Source organism: Leptopilina boulardi, unplaced genomic scaffold (genome assembly GCF_019393585.1).
Source record: "Leptopilina boulardi isolate dan_hultmark-lab unplaced genomic scaffold, ZJU_Lbou_2.1 LbouV2_137, whole genome shotgun sequence".
Classification (NCBI taxonomy): Eukaryota; Metazoa; Arthropoda; class Insecta; order Hymenoptera; family Figitidae; genus Leptopilina; species Leptopilina boulardi.
In genome coordinates, this window is record NW_026137682.1 from 60,999 (window position 1) to 81,107 (window position 20,109).

Below are 20,109 nucleotides of genomic sequence, written 5' to 3' on the forward strand. Positions count from 1 at the left end.
AATCCAATTTTGCTTATTTTAATCCATTTTGGTATTAAAATAAGCAAAATTGGATTAAAATAATAAGCGTTGCAGCTTATTTTAATACCTTAAAATTTTCTGTGTGATAAAATTCTGCTTCTCAATGTATATCAAGAAAATTTTTTTCTTTTTTTTTTTGTATTTATAACACCGAAAACATTTCAAGCAAAAATTATGCTGAATAACTGAAGATTTGTGAGTATTCGAATAATTTATATACACGGAAAAATCTTTGGGTCGTCTGTGTGCCAGTATTTTTGAAAATTTGTATATTACTACCACAATTTAAAAAGTCAACTTTTCTTTTGTGGGCGTTACTCACCCAAAAGCGGGAAAACACTCGTAGAAAGTTTATGGTAGCACTGACGCGGTAGACAAACGATTGCTGACAATGCAAATGTTTCTCCGTGTACAAATATCGAGGGTGAATAAACTTTTTGCAATATAAATAAGATAAGGTGATTTACATTAACTTACAAAAAAATTCTTTGAACAAAAAAGACGATAAAAGAAACTTTAAAATCAATTTTATAAAAAATTAAAAACCGTTTAACTTATTTAAAAAAATTATTATAAATTTTCACTAATTTAAATTTATTAAGTAATATTTCTAATACAGATATTTATTTCTCATTCATAATTCCATAAAATGATATTTTTATATTTCTCCTATTGTTTGCTTTGTAAAAAAGTTCTTTGACACTCGGCAATTTGTATATATATAAAAAATTGATCAATTACTCACAATTCTTTAGTTTATCAGACGCAACAGTGTTGAGCAGATTTATTTAGTTAATTTACATTACACAAGAAATATTTGGTTTTTACTTTTTTTTAAATTTCTTTTGCATGTTACAGAACAATTTTTAATAAAACTGTTATAGTCTTGTTAAGGACAGCTGAGCTGTCGTCAAAAGAAGAATCAAAGAATTTTACTTCTTCCTTGACTTGAATAGACTGATATTCTTCATTATGCTCATATATTTATATAATTAAATTACTTTGTCTGTTTCATTTTCAAAAAAATAATACAAATATAAAGTTAAGGTTAATTCATGAATATTTATTATTGCAATTTGTCTTTTCCTTATTCATTGTTTACAGTTTGCTTTCAAAATATTTTATCAACATAGTACACGGAAAAAAATTAGTTACTTTGTATCAGCTAACCACGGTTGTCTGTGGTAGCAAACTTTTAGCTGGCATAGCTAACTCATTTTTTTCTCATATATATATATAATATGTTACAAATTATAAGGGTGAACTTTCAAATTATTTTTTTCTACTTTCTTTTTGGTTCAGTTGCGGAAATGTATATACTTCAAGATTCCAATTTTCAAATTGAAAACAATTTTTGCGGTTGCAAAGTTAGATATTGTTTATGTTTATCAAAATAAATATTTATATTTTTCTCGAAATATTATACATGTCTTAAAAGATTACGTAAAATAAGGAAACTTTTTGATATTGTCTGGGTAACAAAAAGTTATCATTTCAATTAATGACATAATATAAAAAAATTTGTCTTCTTTTTTCCAAATAATTATCAGCCATTTTAAAATACAGCTTTATTTCTTCACTTATTTACATATAACTGGACTTACAAACAAGTTTTAGAATGAAATTATTTTTCCTACTTCATTAATAAGGGGTCATCCATAAAGTATATGTGATACATTTTTTCGAAATTTTAACACCCCCCCCCCCCCCCACCTCAACCCTTGTGATGCTTTTTCCATTAACGATTAACATGTAGCGTGATATTTTGCTGACTCCTCCCTACTTCCTAAAGCACCACATGCTTTATGGATGACAACTAAAATATAAAATAAACAAAAAGTTTAATGCAGTTAAAACGTTTAAGTAAATTCATAAATGTCTTATTATCATTGAGAATTCAGGTTGATGGTATTTTTTTCTCTGTTAATGCGGAATTTTTAAATTATATTCCTGTTTTTTGCTTTATCCAATTGCGAAAATAAAGAACGTCAGTATAAACTCCAGGATACCCTGAGGTTCCACATTCGACACCCCAAGAAACTAATCCGAGTTCTATTCCATCCGAATTAATGAGTGGACCACCGGAATCACCCTAAAAATAATTGAATTGCATTATATTTAAATTTTAAATAGTTTTAATTAGTTTCCTTTGTCATTAATTGATTACTAATTAAAAATGATGTATTTTTCATACTTGACATTTATCGTGAACAATTATTCCATTATTATATCCGTAACAAATTTCTCCTCGTTTTAGTCTTATACCGCCTCTGTAGTACAGTGCTTTGCAATATGCTGTATTTACTTTTGGTACAGAAACGTATCTTAATCTATTAGAACCTGTTCCACCTGGCTGTACATTAATATTTTCGATTAATTTTTAAATAACGATATACAATAACAAAAATTAATTTTCTAGCTTTATAATTAATTCTTACTCTAGTATGACCCCATCCTGAAACTGTTGCTATATTTGTCTTTAAGGCTTGACCTCTTTGTGGCAATTTGATTGGTTGAATAAATTTATTATAAGTAAAAGGTGGACTGATTTTAATGACAGCAATGTCACCTCCAGTTTTTCGATTACTTTTGTTGACCCGGTAATGTTTATTTCGAATAACCCTAATTACTTTATGTTGCCTTGCAGTTCTTGCAAAATATTTTATATCAGTAGTACCAGCAATTACCGTTATTTTATTATAATCAATATTTCGACTAAAACATATTTTTTTTCAAAATATAATATTATAATTATATAATATAATAATAATATAATATTTTAAATTATGGAAAACCTCACTTTTTAAAGCAATGTGCGGCAGTAAGCCCCCATTCTCTACCAATAATTGAAGCACCACAAACACTCATTAGATCACCAGTTTTTCTGCCGATTTGGAGACGCAGCTAGAAAGTTTTTTAATAAATATTTTGTATTATATATTTTTATTTTCTAATTTATATTTGATATTCTTTTATTAAGTTTATATAATCTTACCATATAAGGAAAATTTTTGATCGTGGTTTCACGTCCACCAATTATTCTATTTTGAGCCAATACTGTCTGATATTTTACTGGGATTTCATTTTTGAACAAGAATAGTAAAAGTATTTAAATTATTGATTAAATAAATATTTTCAATTGGTATTGATATTATTATTTAATGATATTTTATATTAAATATTATTTGTAAGCCTTGTAAGTATATTTACCTAATAAATATTATTATTCACTATATACAATATTTAATAACACAAAATATTCTTAACTTACATCCAAAAATAAAAATTGATAAAAGACAAGTTTTTTGAAAGAGGAAGTTCATGGTAATATGTAGTAAAACTTGAATATATACTCTATATCCAATTGCCAACTGTCAACAAACATTAAAGAAAATAGTTTTTATTCAAAAAGATTGGAACTCGTATTCTCAAGGTTCATTTATACGATAGTAAATAACAATTATTTTTTAGTTTAAAGTCATGTGAATTTTTGCTTATCATTTAGAAAATAATCTACAATATTTTATTTTAAATTATTTTACCTGTTTCATTAGAAAAAATAATAAAATATTCAAAGTTTGATGTAATAAAAAGTAAATGGTGAATTTATGATTATTTATTATAGTTTTAGAATAAAAAAAAGCTAAAGAGATAATTGATAAAAAATGAGAGGAAGAAGAAGTTGATAAGTGGACCTAATTAGTCCTATAAGTGGACCTGATAAAAAACTTAAATTTGCAAAAAATATCGACAACAATGTCTGATAAGCCGAACCTCACTCTTTGCAAATACACAAAAGGCTTTCGAAAAATAATAAAATTTAAATAAAGCGGTTTATAATTTATGATAATAAAATGTTTAAAAATCAATAAAACTATTTATGCATGGATAATGTAAATGGCCGAAAGTTCATTCAATATGAAATCCAATAAATTTATCTAGTTTTAGAATATAATAACAATTATAAAATACTATAAATAAATATTTAACTTCTTTTCTTAAAATTAAGTCTTATAATTTCAAATAAATATTTTTAATTCACATCCCAGTAAGAAAATTAATTTAAAAAAAAAGAAATTATTTTAATTAAATGATGATGTTTAAATAATATATTCTGGCCTTCCATAATTTCAAAACAATATTTCATGTAACCTTAAACCTATTCATTTTGGATACAATATATGACCACGTATAAGGTTATTTTCTTCAAAACCGATACATTGCAATGGATAATATACAAACCTTAATAATTAATCAACTATATATTTGTTATGTTTAATTTTTATTAATAATTATTCTTCAACATTTACGTTTATATTTGTTTAGTCTTAGGACACTTAATTCAATGAATGAAAAACACAACAGGCAATTTGCAGTTAAATATTTTATTTTCTTAGCGATTCAAAACTTTATTTTTCACTTGATGTCGCGCGTATTTTTGAGTGTATAGCGAATTTCCGACTGACTATCATTCCTACTAAAAGAAATCTCTCCCTCCCCCCATCATCTCTTTTCGCGTTAATGAATAATTCCCATACAAACTATCAAACAAATTTTTAACAATATTTGCAATATTACGATTTTAAACTTTATTTAAATGTTAGTTAGATAATTATATATAATTATAATAGTTTCTGAACATTTGTAAAAAACAATAAATTTTTAGATAATAAATTGTCACTGATGAAGGCCCATACTGCGACCGAAACGACTGCAATAATTATGTATTAATTATTGCATTGGATACTATATAAAGTCCAAATATTATTAACATAATATTTTAATTCAAGGACGAAAACAAACCAAATAATGAATTCTTATTTTTCATTATTTTTATTTTCAAGGAATTTTTGTTTAAAACAATTTTCTATTTAAGTACTACTAATAGATCGTTGAAATAAATAAAGTTAAGAATATTGAATGAAGATATTTAAATTATATTCCTGTTTTTTCTTTGATCCAATCGCGGTAATACATAACGTTAGAGTAAACACCAGGATATCCTCTCGTTCCACATGCGATACCCCAAGAAACTATTCCAATTTGTATTTTTTGTGGAGAAACAAGTGGTCCTCCAGAATCGCCCTAAAAAAAATTAATTTATAATAAATTGAATTAATATTCATCGATGTTTTGTTTCGAAATCGATAGGTACCGCGGTTTTTACATCAGAATTTATTAATTTACAATAATTATAAAATTATGTATTTTTTTGTCGCTGACATTTGTTCAAGGCCATATTAAAATTTGATAAAATCCAAAAACATATTCGATATTCGTAAATAAATCAAAGCATTTCAACCAGATACGTCATGAGTTGTCCCAAAATGTCAATATTTTTAAAAATAATAATTTATTTTTTTTGATTGGGACAAAACATCGATGAATATTCAATATATATATATACAACCCATAGCGTATATGATTGAAGTGCTTTGATTTATTTACGAATATCTTTCTGGATTTTATCAAATTTGAATATGGTCTTGAATAAAGAGCAACGACAAAAAAAAACAACTAATTTTATAATCATTATAGATTAATAAATTCTGACGAGAAAACCGGTACCGGTCGCAAAAATTGTTGAGAATTGATTTAATTATCGAATAGAATGCATGAGAAAGGTAAATAAAGTAAATTTTCATACCGAACACTTATCCTGGGAATTTTCTCCACCCAATTGTCGTGAATAACAAATTTCATCTAATTTTGCCAGGTACGCTGGAATCTGTGCATATTTTTTTTTGCAAGCTTCTATGTCTATTTTTGGCACAGTAACGGATCGCAAACCAAATACAACACTATTACCTGGCTACGAATAAAAAATAATTGATTTCGATTAATTATCACAGAGAAATTTGAAAAATAATTATTACTTTAATATCCCGTGCAGAAAATTTGACCGGGCTCTGGTCGAGCCCAGACCAGGCACGACCGGGGCCAGATCTGGCAACCTGATCTAGACCCAATCGAAATGAAACAGAGAACCCAACCGGGGCATGCCAATTTGTCCGATCTGGATTCTTGGTCGGGACCCGACCAGGGCCATGGTAATTTACCCGATCTTATAGTAATTGTAATTTTCAATAAATTATCATTATTTATCTCTAATTGATAAATAACCTGAGGCGAAATTTGAATCCTCTTTAGCTACCCTTAGAACCTAAATAGGCCCTCTTTTGGATCTTGTAGACTCCCGTAGACTCTCCTTTGAATCTAAACGTGGAAGAAAAGGAAATTTGCGACTGGTTGAGGAAGCTAAAGAGGGTCTTGTTCGATTAAACCCAGATAGCACGGAAACTTGCAGCATGCTTGCTGCAAGCTTGTCTGAGCTAACGAAATGTCCCACCCAGGGCAAGCTTGCCGTGAAAGATTTCCAGGAAAGGTTGCTGCAATCTTGCCATGAAAGATTGCTGCAAGCATACTAAGAATGATTGCGGCAAGCCTGCCGTGAAAGATTGCTGTAAGCTTGCTACGTAAGGTTGCAGGAGAATTTCACCAAGCTTCTGGAAAGGTTGCTGCAAGGTTGCTGCAATTTTTAAAAAATACATTTTAAATTTAAAAAAAATTTATTTGTTTTCTAAATTTGAAAATCCTTGTGACGTTTATTATTATTAATTATGTCCTGTTTATTTTCATTTGGAAATTTAACGAGAAAATTTTCGAAACAAATTTGAGGGGACTGGGAATTGAACTCGGGTTCGACAGACTACTAACCAAAGACCCTAACCGAGAACCTACTCGACCAACTATCAGAGAATAAAAAAATCTTGCTCTTAACCCTCGACTGTTTTTATGAGTTGAAAAACAGTTGAAAAACGGCGGGCTTTTTCGTATATAATAAAATATTATAATAAAAATATAATAAATAATTAATAATAAATAAAACAATAATAAAAAATATAATAAAATATATTAAAATATAATAAAACCTAATAATAAATAAAATAAAAAACCAAAAATATAAAATTCAAAAATTAATTACAAAAAAAAATTAAAAATATTAAAAAAAATATTAAAAATTTAATTTAATTAGTTAAAAACTATGGTATATTGAAAAAATAACGGCAATTAATACTAGAAATTAAAATGATAAATAAAGTAAGTATATAATAAGATATATAAATATTATTATTAAATTAACAAATGTTTAATACATTTAAAAAATTTTATTCATCTTTTCAATAAGTATTTTCATATTTTAAATAAATTTGCTAAAATATAACAATAATAACATTGATTAATTAACAAATAAAATAGAAAACACAAAATTTCTATTTAAAAGCATATTGAAAAAGCCCGCCGTTTTTCAACTGTTTTTCAACTCATAAAAACAGTCGAGGGTTAAGAGCAAGATTTTTTTATTCTCTGATAGTTGGTCGAGTAGGTTCTCGGTTAGGGTCTTTGGTTAGTAGTCTGTCGAACCCGGGTTCAATTCCCAGTCCCCTCAAATTTGTTTCGAAAATTTTCTCGTTAAGTTTCCAAATAAAAATAAACAGGACATAATTAATAATAATAAACGTCACAAGGATTTTCAAATTTAGAAAACAAATAAATTTTTTTTTAATTTAAAATGTATTTTTAAAAAATTGCAGCAACCTTGCAGCAACATTCTTAGTATGCTTGTAGCAATCTTTCATGGCAAGATTGCAGCAACCTTTCCTGGAAAGCTTACAGCAAGCTTTCACGGTAAGCTTGCCCTGGGTGGGACATTTCGCTGGCTCAGACAAGCTTGCTGCAAGTTTCCGTGCTATCTGGGAAAAAATACAAAAAAATACTCTTTTAATTATTTTGATTAAAGCAAAATTAATTGTTTTCGCACATTTTTTCTTTAATTACCCTTTAAAAACTGGAATGAACATATTTTGAAGCGTTTTTAAAAAATTAATAGAATTGAATCCAAACATGGAAGAAAGGGATATTTGCGACTAGTTGAGAAAGCTAAAGAGGGTCTGTTTAACCCTACTTTACTCCTTGTAAAGTAGGCCTTAAATTTCGCCTCGGGAAAACAATAAAATTAATCAACATTATTTTATTTTATGTATCTGCATTTAAAAAAACACCTTATAAAATGAAAATGAAATAAAAGTTGAAATAAATTTTTTGAATAATTTCGTTTATTCTCTAAATCTGAATTAGTAAAAATGTTTACTAATTTAAATTAGTGACTCACTTTTTGCTTAGGAATTAGTAAAATTTTTCTAATTATTTGTAACTTTTACTAACAATTAGTAAAATTTAAGAGACTCACTTTTTGCTTTAGAATCAGTCAAATTTTACTAATCGTTAGTAAAAGTTACTAATAATTAGTAAAATTTTACTAATTCATAAGCAAAAAGTGAGTCACTAATTTAAATTAGTAAACATTTTTACTAATTCAGATTTAGAGAATAAAAAATGTCATAAAATGCTATAAATGTATAGTAGCATAGTATGTATAGTACTAGTTTTTTAAAAATTTTAAATATGGCAACCAGGCCTGGCCCTGGTCGGGCCCATAGAAATTTACTAACTCGGAGCCAGAACAGGAAATCGGATCGGGGCCAGGTCGATAATCGGGATGAAAAGTGTCAATTTCTGCACGGGTTCTTACTTGTATAGCACCCCATCCTGCAACTGTTGCCGATGCGGGTAAGGGTTGATTCTTTTCTGGCAACTTGATTGGTTGTGTAAATCTGTTATATTCTATGGGTTTTGCAAGTTTAAGAACAGCGATATCACCTCTAGCTGTGATATTATTAAAATCTGTAGTATTTTCTATACCTATAAAATTTTTGTTAAGAATAAATTCAGCTATATTATATTGCGCTCTAGTTTCTGGGAATAATCTTAAATGACCAGTTCCAGTAATAGCAATTACATTTTTTTTATCTACATTTCCACTGAAAATAAATTTTTAAATTTAATATTTTTTTAAATTGTTTAAAGATGCTATAAAAATTAAAGTATTCAATCATAGAGAAAAATATGATTTTTGACATAAAAAAATTACTGCAAATTAAGAAATATGAAAAATCTCACTCCTGAAAGCAATGCGCAGCTGTAAGTAACCATTCTTTTCCAATTATTGAAGCACCGCAAGTGCCTGGAAAACCATTTATTCTTGGTATCACAAGACGTGCCTAAAAATGTTTGGTGGAAAATGAATCTCAATGTAAAATTATTAATTATCATTGAATTAAAATTTTCAATTAAATTTCAAAATAACTTCACCATATAAGGATGATCTGAGATTCTAGCCTCCTTTCCATTTACTATCCTATTTTGAGCCAATATAAGTTGATATTTCACTGTAATTAATATTGATGAAAAAGGAAGTAAAAATTATGAATCAAATAAACATTTTTAATTACAAACTAATTATTAGAATATAATCACAGAATTGTACATACATATATAAATAGACAAAATATTAAACGTATACTTACATACAAAAAGAAAAATTAGTAAAAGACATCCTTCTCTAAAAATTAAGTTCATTGTAAGTCAATACTTTGCGTCCAATAATGTATTGTTAACAAGTATTAAAGAATATAAGTTTTACGAAAAATTAATAATTAAGTTTATTTCCATGTACTTTTTATATATAAGCACCAAAAGTCCTTGAATAAGCTGGTTTTTTTATGTAATAACAATTTTTAAACGTCTTAGTTTTTATTTTGCATATTTTTTAATTTGTTTGTTTTCGAGTCTTTTTATCATTAAAAATAAATTTCAATATAATGTAATATAATATTTTTTATTTTTTTATTCTCTCCATACATACTCTCTAAATCTAAATTAGTAAAAATGTTTATTAATTTGAATAAGTGACTCACTTTTTGCTTCTGAATTAATAGAATTTTACTAATTATTAGTAACTTTTACTAACAATTAGTAAAATTTAACTAATTCTACAGCAAAAAGTGAGTCACTCTTAAATTTTACTAATTGTTAGTACAAGTTACTAATAATTAGTAAAATTTTACTAATTCATAAGCAAAAAGTGAGTCACTAATTGAGGAGGTCAATCAAATAACTCGATTCGCGTTCGAAACATCGCCCTTATGGTATTTCAACGCATTAAAAATAGTGAAAAATTTTAATTTTTTGAAAACACTATCTTGTAGGGAATAAAAAAACACAACTTTTTTCCTTAATACTTTTTTTTTGTAGAACCAATATTAAGGGGAGGGACCGGTGAAATTTCAGCCTACTGAAGTTATTATTGTTAAAGAGTGTCAATTTTTTTTCTGGCATAATTTAGGATCCAAAATTATTATAAATTATTAACATTTAAAAAAAAAATTTTTTAGCCATTTTAGAAAATTTATTTTTTGGAAAAATTAAATTTCTTTAAATTCCATACGATTGATTGTTTAAAATCGTGAAAAAAGCGTAAAAAAAATTCGACAATAAAAAATAATGAAAATTGTGGAAGTAGTTGAATTTTTTCAAAATTACCACTAAAATTGAAACCAATCAAAATTGATCTTGTTTAGGGGTAATAATTTTTTTCAACATTTTTTTTCAACCAAAAATCTTATTCTACTGAGAAAAACAACAAATGGTAATTTTTAATAATTTTACAAATATTTTTATTTTTCAAAATTTTCATTTTTTGAAAAAATTGAAATTTTTCAAAATCCATACGCTTGATTGTTTAGAATCATGAAACAAGCGTATAAAAAAATCGGCAGTCAAAAATAATTAAAATTGTGAGAGAAGTTTAAATTTTAAATTTTCGAGAATTTTGAATTTGATTTTAAAAATTATTAACAAATTTATAGTTTTTCAATTTTTCATGATATATTATACATTTAAATAATTAATATTGTCAGAAAAAAAATTGACCACCCTTAAACAGCTTTAATTTTGATGTGTTAAAATTTCAGCGGTCCCTCCCCTTAATTAAATTAAAAATTAAAAACACCAAAAAATCACTGGAAGTTTGATCAATTCAAAACTTCACCACAGACTTTTCCTCATCGAAAGTAAGAAAAATATATTACTGACAGGTCATTATTTACAATAAAAAATAATTAAACAGTAAATAATTTTAAAAGTTTTTATGATTTTTTCGGTTTCAGCAGACCCAAATGAACTTGTATAAAAAATTGCAAGTTAATTCATTAATATTTAATTTCAAAACAACGATTAATGTTTAAAAATTTAATTAAATTTGAAAAAAAAATTTTTGGTGTTTTTAATTTTTAATTTAATTAATATTGGTTCTACAAAAAAAAGTATTAAAGAAAAAAGTTGTGTTTTTTTATTCCCTACAAAATTAAAATTTTGAATTTTAATTTTTCACTATTTTTGATTCGTCGAAATACCATAAGATCGATGTTCCGAACGCGAATCGAGTTATTTGATTGACCTCCTCAATATAGTAAACATAGTCAGACCCCCAAATCAGAAATTTTTTCTAGGAGAATCAGATGACATATAATATAATTTAAAAATTTTTTTTAATGTTTAGTAAAGGCAAAAAAATTCTTGTCGAACTAACTAGAATTTATAGTTAAGAAAATAAAAAAATTAAATACCAAGAAATATCTGTTTATAATGAAAGAGAGATTGGCAAAGAGAAAAATAATAATCCTAAAATTTAGCAATCAAAAAATATTTTTATTTGAGCCACAAAAAACAACATATTAAAATAATTCAATTGTGTTATTATTTTTAGAAAAAATTAATAATTAAATAGAATCATATTAAAGTGAAAAATTTAAACTCCTGTTTTTTCTTTGACCCAATCACGGAAAAATGGAACACTCGTATAAATTCCAGGAAGTCCATGCGTTCCACATTTCACTCCTTGAGAAACCACTCCAAGTACAATACCGTCATCGTTAACCAATGGACCACCAGAATCACCCTAAAAATAAAGAAAAAATTTAATTCATTTAAAAGAAATTAAGGATGAAGATTTTGGTATTCTATATATAAAATTCAAAGTTTAGTGAATCTTTTTTGAAAATTTTCTAAATTAATTATTTACTAACTTGACATTTGTCTAAGGTGGTTGTTTTATTATGAAATCCGTAACAAATTTGGTCACGCTTAAGTTTTATATGATGATGATGATATTCTTTCTTGCATTTCCTTGTCTTCACTAATGGTACTCTAATATGGCGTAATTTTGTAGCACCTTTTCCTTTCGGCTGCAAATAAACAATAATAACAATTAATATCTCAAAAGTTGAAAGATATTACAGATATTAGATATTCTGCATCAAAAAATATTTATAATCTAAAAATAAATAGGTACATGACATTTTAAATTTATTGTAAGAACAAATTGAAATGTCGAAAAATAATAAAATAAAAATATAGTCACAAAATCGAATAAAAACTGTTATCTGAAAAAATTTTATTCTAAATTTAAGAATATTTTCTGATATCTATTTTAAAAGTACAATTGCATATATGTACATTAAAAAAAAATCGAGTTTAATCTTACATCTGTTTTTCCCCATCCGGCAATAGTTGCCATGTCGACTTTGATTTTTTCTCCTTTTTCAGGCAACTTTAAGGGTTTTGTAGCTTTATTAAACTTTAACGGTGGACTAATTTTAATGACTGCAATATCGTGTTCAACATATCCATTTGAGCCTATTCCATTAAATTTTTCATGTTGAATATATTGAGAAACGTGATATGTTTTTGCTGTGCGTGCTCTTCTTTTTAAATCAGATGTACCAGCAATTACGCGAATATGATTTACGTCGCTATCAGGACTGAAAACAATTTTTTTTTCAAATAAAGAAATTTTTTTAATTTTTTAAATATAATAATAAAAATATTTAGAAAGACTAAGAGAGTAATCATACTTTAAGAAACAATGAGCCGCTGTAATAGCCCATTCGTTACTAATTATTCCGGCTCCACAGAAACTGGCCTTATTAGAATGGACTCGTGGTATTATAAGCCGAAGCTAAAATATTCAATAAATTAGTTAAGTAATTTTTCGATTAGAAAAAATTTGTAATTATTAAAACTCGGAAATTTAATATAAACTTCAATTAATTTAAAAAAAATATATATTTATATTTTTTTCCTTTTTATGATTAAGTACATTATCGATATTAATTGTTAATTACCATATAAGGTGCTTCTGTTATTTCAATTTCAGTTCCACCAATGATTCTGTTTTGGGCCCATATTAATTGATTTTTTACTAAACATAACACAAAAATGTTTGATGAAAAAAAACAAAAATTTAACGATAAATATGGTTTAAATTTTTCGAAATTGTTTTTGTTCAAAATTTATTTTTATTTTATTTTTATATGAATCATAATTTTTCTTTCTTAGTGAAATTATAAATTTTTTTCCAAAAATATCAAATTTTGAATTTAACAATTCTTTAAACATTTGAGAATAAATTTATTTATTTAATTTTTATATTATAGAATTATATAAAAACTTTTAAATTATTTTGTTTGCATAATAATTTTATTTATTAAAATAACAAAAGGAAAATTTTTTTATTTTTATTGTTAAAAGTATACCTATATAAAATATAAAATACAAAAAATGAATTTAAAAATAAACACATTTGTTAAACAAATACATTTTTTTAAAGAAAAAAAAAAATGAAATAATATATAACTTACAGAAGAAAAGAAAAATTGAAAGCAAAATTGGAATATTTAATATGAGGTTCATTTTTTGACCTATTATACTTCACGCTATGAAGTATTTTGTTAAACATTGTCTTTGAGTACCACTTTTATACTTGAAGAAAAAAAAACCGGATCTTCATGTCTCCTTAAGAAATATTTAATTCGGTATTGTATAATAATCAAAGTATAGACTAGTGTATGTACGTACTGTCTTTTATCAGTTGAGGGAAATACTGAAATTGTAATTAAAAAAAAAGATAATAGTTGTATTTTAAAATTAGACCTTTACAATTTTTAAACAAAAACAAAAACATTTAATTAAATAAATAAATTGAAATAATAAATAACTTAATAATTATTCCATTTACAAAATACATTACGTCATTAGGTAGTTAGGTTTCGTGATTGCCACAATGTTAATTTGTCGATCATTTTTTTCTGAACACTGAATAGTTTGAATTGATAGACTTTTTTTAATTTAAAAATTTTATAATAAAAATTAGTTAGAATGAAAAAATAGATTCTAAAAATATAAAATGTAAAATAAAATAAAATGTAAGAAATAAATTGTAAAAAATTCTTTCAAACAAAATAAAAGGAGAAAGTTTCAAAAAATAAAAATTTTAAATAATGTCATTACTCTTATTTTGCATCAAATGACTTCATAGTAAAGTTGCAGTACGTTGTATTCAAGATCAGCGGGTGACCAATAGAAATATGTTATAGGGCTGTAAAGCAATTAAGCATGTTAGATATCCTGAGACTGTATCATGAATGTTACCTTTTATTACCATCATTAGTGTAAAAATGTTTCTCTGTATAAACATTAATGTAAAACTTCATCCTATCGACAAAAACATATAGTTACTTTTTTTTATTTATAGCGCTATTAAATAAACTTTTCTAAATAAATCAATACATTCAATTTGCATTTATAATTAAAATTTTATTCATTTATTTATTTAAAGTACATACAAGTGGTTAAGTCGGGAACGTTCTTTGAATTATATACTTGATTCGAATAAAAATGCAGCCTAATTTGCTTTTTTGTTATTTTTTCTTATTTAGACAATACATTTTTTTACGAAAGGGCATTTTTAATTTTCTAAGTTCACATATAATGTAAAATAAAAACAAAGTGAAATCACAATAATCACATGTCCTTCAAACATTTTAAAGATTTATAAAATAATGATAAGAATTAAATAATAATATTAAAATGAGATTTCATTTTTAGAAATATTATACTAGAAGTTGATAAATTCGATACCAGGCGATATTCCCTGAAGGTTATTTTTAGCTATTTTGGTAAATACTTTTTAAATTTTTTATTAATTTTTTAGAGCTTTTTAATTTAACATTACAAAACCACAATATGATCAAGACAGATGATAGGTACATTTGTTGTATTTGAGACAAAAAAACAACATATTAAAATAATTCAATTGTGTTATTATTTTTAGAAAAAATTAATAATTAAATATAATCATATTAAAGTGAAAAATTTAAACTCCTGTTTTTTCTTTAACCCAATCACGGAAAAATGGAACACTCGTATAAATTCCAGGAAGTCCATGCGTTCCACATTTCACTCCTTGAGAAACCACTCCGAGTACAATACCGTCATCGTTAACCAATGGACCACCGGAATCACCCTAAAAAGAAAGAAAAAATTTAATTCATTTAAAAAAAATTAATGATGAAAATTTTGGTATTCTATATAAAATTCAAAGTTTAGTGAATCTTTTTTGAAAATTTTCTAAATTAATTATTTACTAACTTGACATTTGTCTAAGGTGGTTGTTTTATTATGAAATCCGTAACAAATTTGGTCACTTTTAACTTTCATATGATGATGACGATATTCTTCCTTGCATTTGCTTGTCTTCACTAATGGCACTCTAATATGGCGTAATTTTGTGGAAACACCTCCTTGCGGCTGCAAATAAACAATAATAATAATAATCAATATCTCAAATGTTAAAACACATTACAGATATTAGAAAAATAATAAAATAAAATTGAAGTCACAAAATCGAATAAAAACCCAATCAAAAATTTACTACTGGCGCAGTACTGGCACACAGTATTGGCGCCAGAATTGACGTAACTTTGGGATGATAACATTCTACCAGTATTGGCTACCAGAGTTGACACCAGTATTGATAACCACTGCTGGTTCAGTGCTGGCCGTTTTGTAATTTCTTGTATACGAAAAGAAAGCTTTAACTGTAACAGAGATAAGTTTCACTGCAATAGTGAAATCTCTGCTCCAGGTAATACTTTTTTGGTATACTTAGGGAAAAGTGTCTGAAATTTTTAGTAACTTAACACAAATTAAATATTAATTAAATTAGTCAACTAACTAATTAATATTTTATTATATAAAATCGAAAACACCAAGAATTTATATTCTTTATTATAATATAAATTGCAAATTATTATTTTAAAAAATCAAAAAATAAATATAAAAATATGTTTATTATATAAAACCAAAGTTCTGAGAAAAAAAAGTATACGTAATTTTTTGTAAGTTTATAAATTTTCGGGTAAAAATTTTTAAATTTAAGTTTTTTTCAAAAGTATAATATCTACTATTTTTAATCACATATATATTTGCATCAAAATCAATTTTTGAAAAACTTTTTTAAAAAAATCAAAAACTGTCAAAACCAATTTGACAGCAATATAGATTTTTTTGGTATTTCACAAAGCTCATTTGTGAGGGAATTACGCAATTTGTTTTTCAATTTAAATAATAATGGCGCAGCCAATTAGTAAATAAGTCTAAAATTTTTGTAAATACAGTACTTTGTAGGACAAAGCTTTATTCCGGTATTGCCCGTGTAAATAAATAAATAAATAAAATAAAAGTTGTTTTCTGATTTTTAACAAGTGTTGTCAAGAAATTTTTTTTAAATTTTTATTTAAAAATATATAAATTTTTTATAAACAAATTTATTTATTTTTAGTTTGATAGTTTAAAAATTTTTTTTGGTTTATTGCATATCTGAAAACAATAAGAAAATCTTGCAAAATGTTTTAGGCTTGATCTCAGGAAACTTTCTGTTTAAATAATTTTACCCACAGAAAAGTAAAAATAAAATATATTTTAATTTTGATGAATAAACTCAAGGTGAAAAAATTTTGATAAACAAAATATTTAAACAAAAAGATTCATTAGGTTCACTCTAGAACTTTTTGTAAACTAGTATTAATCAAAAAGAAAAACTATTTGAGCCAGTACTGGCTCAATATCGGCTCAGTAATAATTTGCCAGTACTGGGAGGGTGGTATTGCAACAGATACAATGAAAATACCAGTACTGGTTCAGTACAGACTGCCCAGCCTCGGCAGCCAATATTGAACCAGTACTGCGCTAATAGTGAACTCTGGTATAATACTGAAATTTTTGGTTGGGAATTGTTATCTGAAAAAACTTTATTCTAAATTTAAGAATGTTTTCTGAAATCTATTTGAAAATACAATTGCATATACATTAAAAAAATTGAGTTTAATCTTACATCTGTTTTTCCCCATCCGGCAATAGTTGCCATGTCGACCTTGATCTTTTCTCCTTTTTTAGGCAACTTTAAGGGTTTTGTAGCTTTATTAAACTTTAACGGTGGACTAATTTTAATGACTGCAATATCATATCCAACAGAATCATCTGAACCTATTCCTGTAAAATTTTCATGTTGAATATATTGAGAAACGTGATATGTTTTTGCTGTGCGTGCTCTTCTCTCTGTATCAGCTGTACCAGCAAGTACGCGGATATGATTTACGTCTTTATCAGGACTGAAAATAATTTTTTTTTTTTTTTTCAAATAAAGAAGTATTTATAATTTTTTGTTTAAATATAATAATAAAAATATTTAGAAAAATTAAGAGAGTAGTCCTACTTTAAGAAACAATGAGCGGCGGTAACAGCCCATTCGTTACTAATTATTCCGGCTCCACAGACACTGGCCTTATGAGAATGTATTCTTGGTATTGTCATATGAAGCTAAAATATATAATTAATTAGTTAAGTAATTTTTCGATTGCAAAATTATGAATAAGAAATAGTTTCTTTTATGTAATAAATATAATAATTTGAATTATGTTCATAGAAATGGTTGATTTTGAATATCAAAAAATTTGTAATTATTAAAACTCGTAAATTTAATATAAACTTCAAATTAATTTTTAAAAAATATTTATATTTTTTTCCTTTTTATGATTAAGTACATTATCGATATTAATTGTTAATTACCATATAAGGTGCTTCTGTTATTTTAATTTCACTTCCACCAATGATTCTGTTCTGGGCCCATATTAATTGATTTTTCACTAAACATGACACAAAAATGTTTGATGAAAAAAACAAAAATTTGAGAATAAATTTATTTATTTAATTTTTATATTACAAAATTATAAAACTTTTAAATTACTTCGTTTGCATAATAATTTATTTATTAAATAACAACAGGAAAATTTTTTGTTTTATATTTGTTAAAAGTATATAAAATATAAAATATAAAAAATGAATTTAAAAACAAACACATTTGATAAACAAATACATTTTTTTAAAGAAAAAAAATGGAATAATATATAACTTACAGGATAAAAGAAAAATTGAAAGCAAAATTGGAATATTTAATATGAGGTTCATTTTTTGACCTACAATACTTCACGTTATGAAGTCTATTGTTAACCATTGTCATTGAGCACCATTTTTATACTTGAAGCAAAAAACCGGATCTTCATGTCTCCTTAAGAAATATTCAATTTAATATTTTATAATAATCACAGTATAGACTAGTGCTTGTACATACTATCTTTTATCAGTTGAGGGAAATACTGAAATTGTAATTAAAAAAAAAGATAATAGTTGTATTTTAAAATAAGACCTTCACAATTATTAAATTGATTAAGAAATTAGAATATTTTTTATAATTTTTGTAAATTAACAAAAAATTTTAATTAAATAAAATAAATTAAAATAATAAGTTATTTAATAATAATGCCATTTACAAAATACATTACGTCATTAGATAGATATAGGTTTCGTGATCGCCACAATGATAATTTGTCAATAATTTTTTTCTGAACACTAAATAGTTTGAATTGATTGACTTTATTTAATTTAAAAATTTTATAATAAAAATTAGCTAGAATGGAAAAATATATTCTAAAAATATAAAATGTAAGAAGTAAATTGAAAAAAATTCTTTTGTTAGATATCTCAGGACTATTCTACTTGAAAAATAAAGAAATACGTGTTTTTTTATATTTTGATTCGATTTTGTGTGTAGTTTTGACGACTTTTTAAAGATTTTTTCAAGAAAATTAATTTTTTTGCATTTTTCGCTTAAAAAAAGCATAACTTTCGTAATTTTTAACCTTTTTTGTTGCTCCTGGGCTTATTTTTTTCATTTTTTTTACTCTTTTAAAAAAAATTGCTCCGAATGAAAAATATTAAAAAACAAGGATAAAAATGGAATTTTTCGAAAAAACAAAAAAAATTTTTTTCTCAAAAATGCCACCTTTTTTTCGCCCCAAATTTTCAGGATTTATTAGTACACATATGTACTACATACCATAAAAATTTCACTTGGTATTTTTTTGTTTCTTAGGAGAAAAAAAATATTTTCATTTTTTTGATTAAAAACTCTAAAAATCATCAAATTTAAAAGGTTTCTAACTGCTCCTTGATTCATTTTTTTACTTTTCAACATTATTTTCGAAAATTGCGCAAAAAATAAAGAATGTTAATAATTTGCAAGAAAAATAACTTTGTTTTAGAAAAAAACGAAAAAAAAGATTTCAAAAATTTTTTTTTTCAAAATTTTTTTTTAGATTTTTTATGTATTGATTCGGTTTATTATCATCATTAGAGTAAAAATGTTTCTCTGTTTAAACATTAATGTTCTTGATCTTTAAAAGAAGAAAAACATCATCCTATCGACAAAAATAAATAGTTATATATAATTTCTTTTATTTATAAAACTGTAAAATAAACTTTTTTTCCAATTCTAAATAAATCAATATATGTGACGCGATCTGAAGAAAGGGACCTTACAAGCAAATTATATTTAGTTATATTTACGACAGTTTTACTTGAACTAAAAGTTTATTTTTGTTCTTGTAAAACTGAAATAAGTTTTTATTGAATAATTTTCATGTATAATAAAGACCTAATATCATTAGATTGCATTACGATTTGAACGTATTTGTGTATTTTCACTTTAAAATTTCAAAATGTATAACCTATAATTTTTCGCTTCTAAGGTCCCTTTCTTTAGAAAGGGCATTTTTAATTTTCTAAATCCGTATATGAGAGATTCTTTTTCAATCTCCAATGAAAATAAAAAAAAAAAAAAAAAAATACCCGAAGGGGTGAAAATCGAAAAATAAGGGTTGATTTTGAAAAAAAGGGGTTAAATTTTTTTTTTTTTAAATTTCGTATACATTTTTGAAAAGTACGTGAAAA

The 20,109-nt window shown here is 25.2% G+C and overlaps 4 protein-coding genes across 6 annotated transcripts in view; all 4 read right to left on the reverse strand.

The window, feature by feature from the left end:
• Nucleotides 1–964, reverse strand: part of LOC127291417 (uncharacterized) — a 28,796-nt gene extending 27,832 nt beyond the window's left edge. The window contains exon 1 of the mRNA XM_051320547.1: nt 850–964. The gene's annotated coding sequence lies outside the window, so the exon portion shown is untranslated. The remainder of the gene's footprint in view (nt 1–849) is intronic.
• A 638-nt stretch (nt 965–1,602) lies between these two features.
• On the reverse strand, nt 1,603–3,443 carry LOC127291489 (trypsin-1-like). Its single transcript, XM_051320662.1, has 6 exons — nt 3,293–3,443; nt 3,017–3,093; nt 2,822–2,925; nt 2,460–2,736; nt 2,216–2,374; nt 1,603–2,113 (listed from the first exon to the last, which is right to left on the reverse strand). Exons 1-6 carry the CDS (start codon nt 3,342–3,344, stop codon nt 1,964–1,966), a joined length of 819 nt encoding a protein of 272 aa, XP_051176619.1. The 5' UTR covers nt 3,345–3,443; the 3' UTR covers nt 1,603–1,963.
• A 1,392-nt stretch (nt 3,444–4,835) lies between these two features.
• LOC127291486 (trypsin-like) lies at nt 4,836–9,601 on the reverse strand. The gene is made up of 6 exons (XM_051320657.1): nt 9,450–9,601; nt 9,235–9,311; nt 9,043–9,143; nt 8,615–8,903; nt 5,669–5,833; nt 4,836–5,106 (listed from the first exon to the last, which is right to left on the reverse strand). Exons 1-6 carry the CDS (start codon nt 9,499–9,501, stop codon nt 4,957–4,959), a joined length of 834 nt encoding a protein of 277 aa, XP_051176614.1. The 5' UTR covers nt 9,502–9,601; the 3' UTR covers nt 4,836–4,956.
• Nucleotides 9,602–11,610: 2,009 nt separating this feature from the next.
• LOC127291488 (trypsin-1-like) lies at nt 11,611–18,392 on the reverse strand. 3 transcript variants are annotated; one of them, XM_051320660.1, is made up of 6 exons: nt 18,237–18,343; nt 13,107–13,183; nt 12,837–12,940; nt 12,467–12,743; nt 12,009–12,167; nt 11,611–11,881 (listed from the first exon to the last, which is right to left on the reverse strand). In XM_051320660.1, the coding sequence occupies exons 1-6, from the start codon at nt 18,286–18,288 to the stop codon at nt 11,732–11,734; spliced, it is 819 nt and encodes a 272-aa protein (XP_051176617.1). In that variant the 5' UTR covers nt 18,289–18,343; the 3' UTR covers nt 11,611–11,731. The 3 variants fall into 3 exon arrangements, with proteins under 3 accessions (XP_051176617.1, XP_051176618.1, XP_051176616.1); XM_051320661.1 differs by lacking the exon at nt 18,237–18,343 and adding an exon at nt 13,623–13,724; XM_051320659.1 differs by lacking the exons at nt 11,611–11,881; nt 12,009–12,167; nt 12,467–12,743; nt 12,837–12,940; nt 13,107–13,183 and adding exons at nt 15,063–15,286; nt 15,412–15,570; nt 17,156–17,432; nt 17,537–17,640; nt 17,890–17,966 and having other exon boundaries at nt 18,237–18,392.
• Between the last annotated feature and the right edge of the window lie 1,717 nt (nt 18,393–20,109).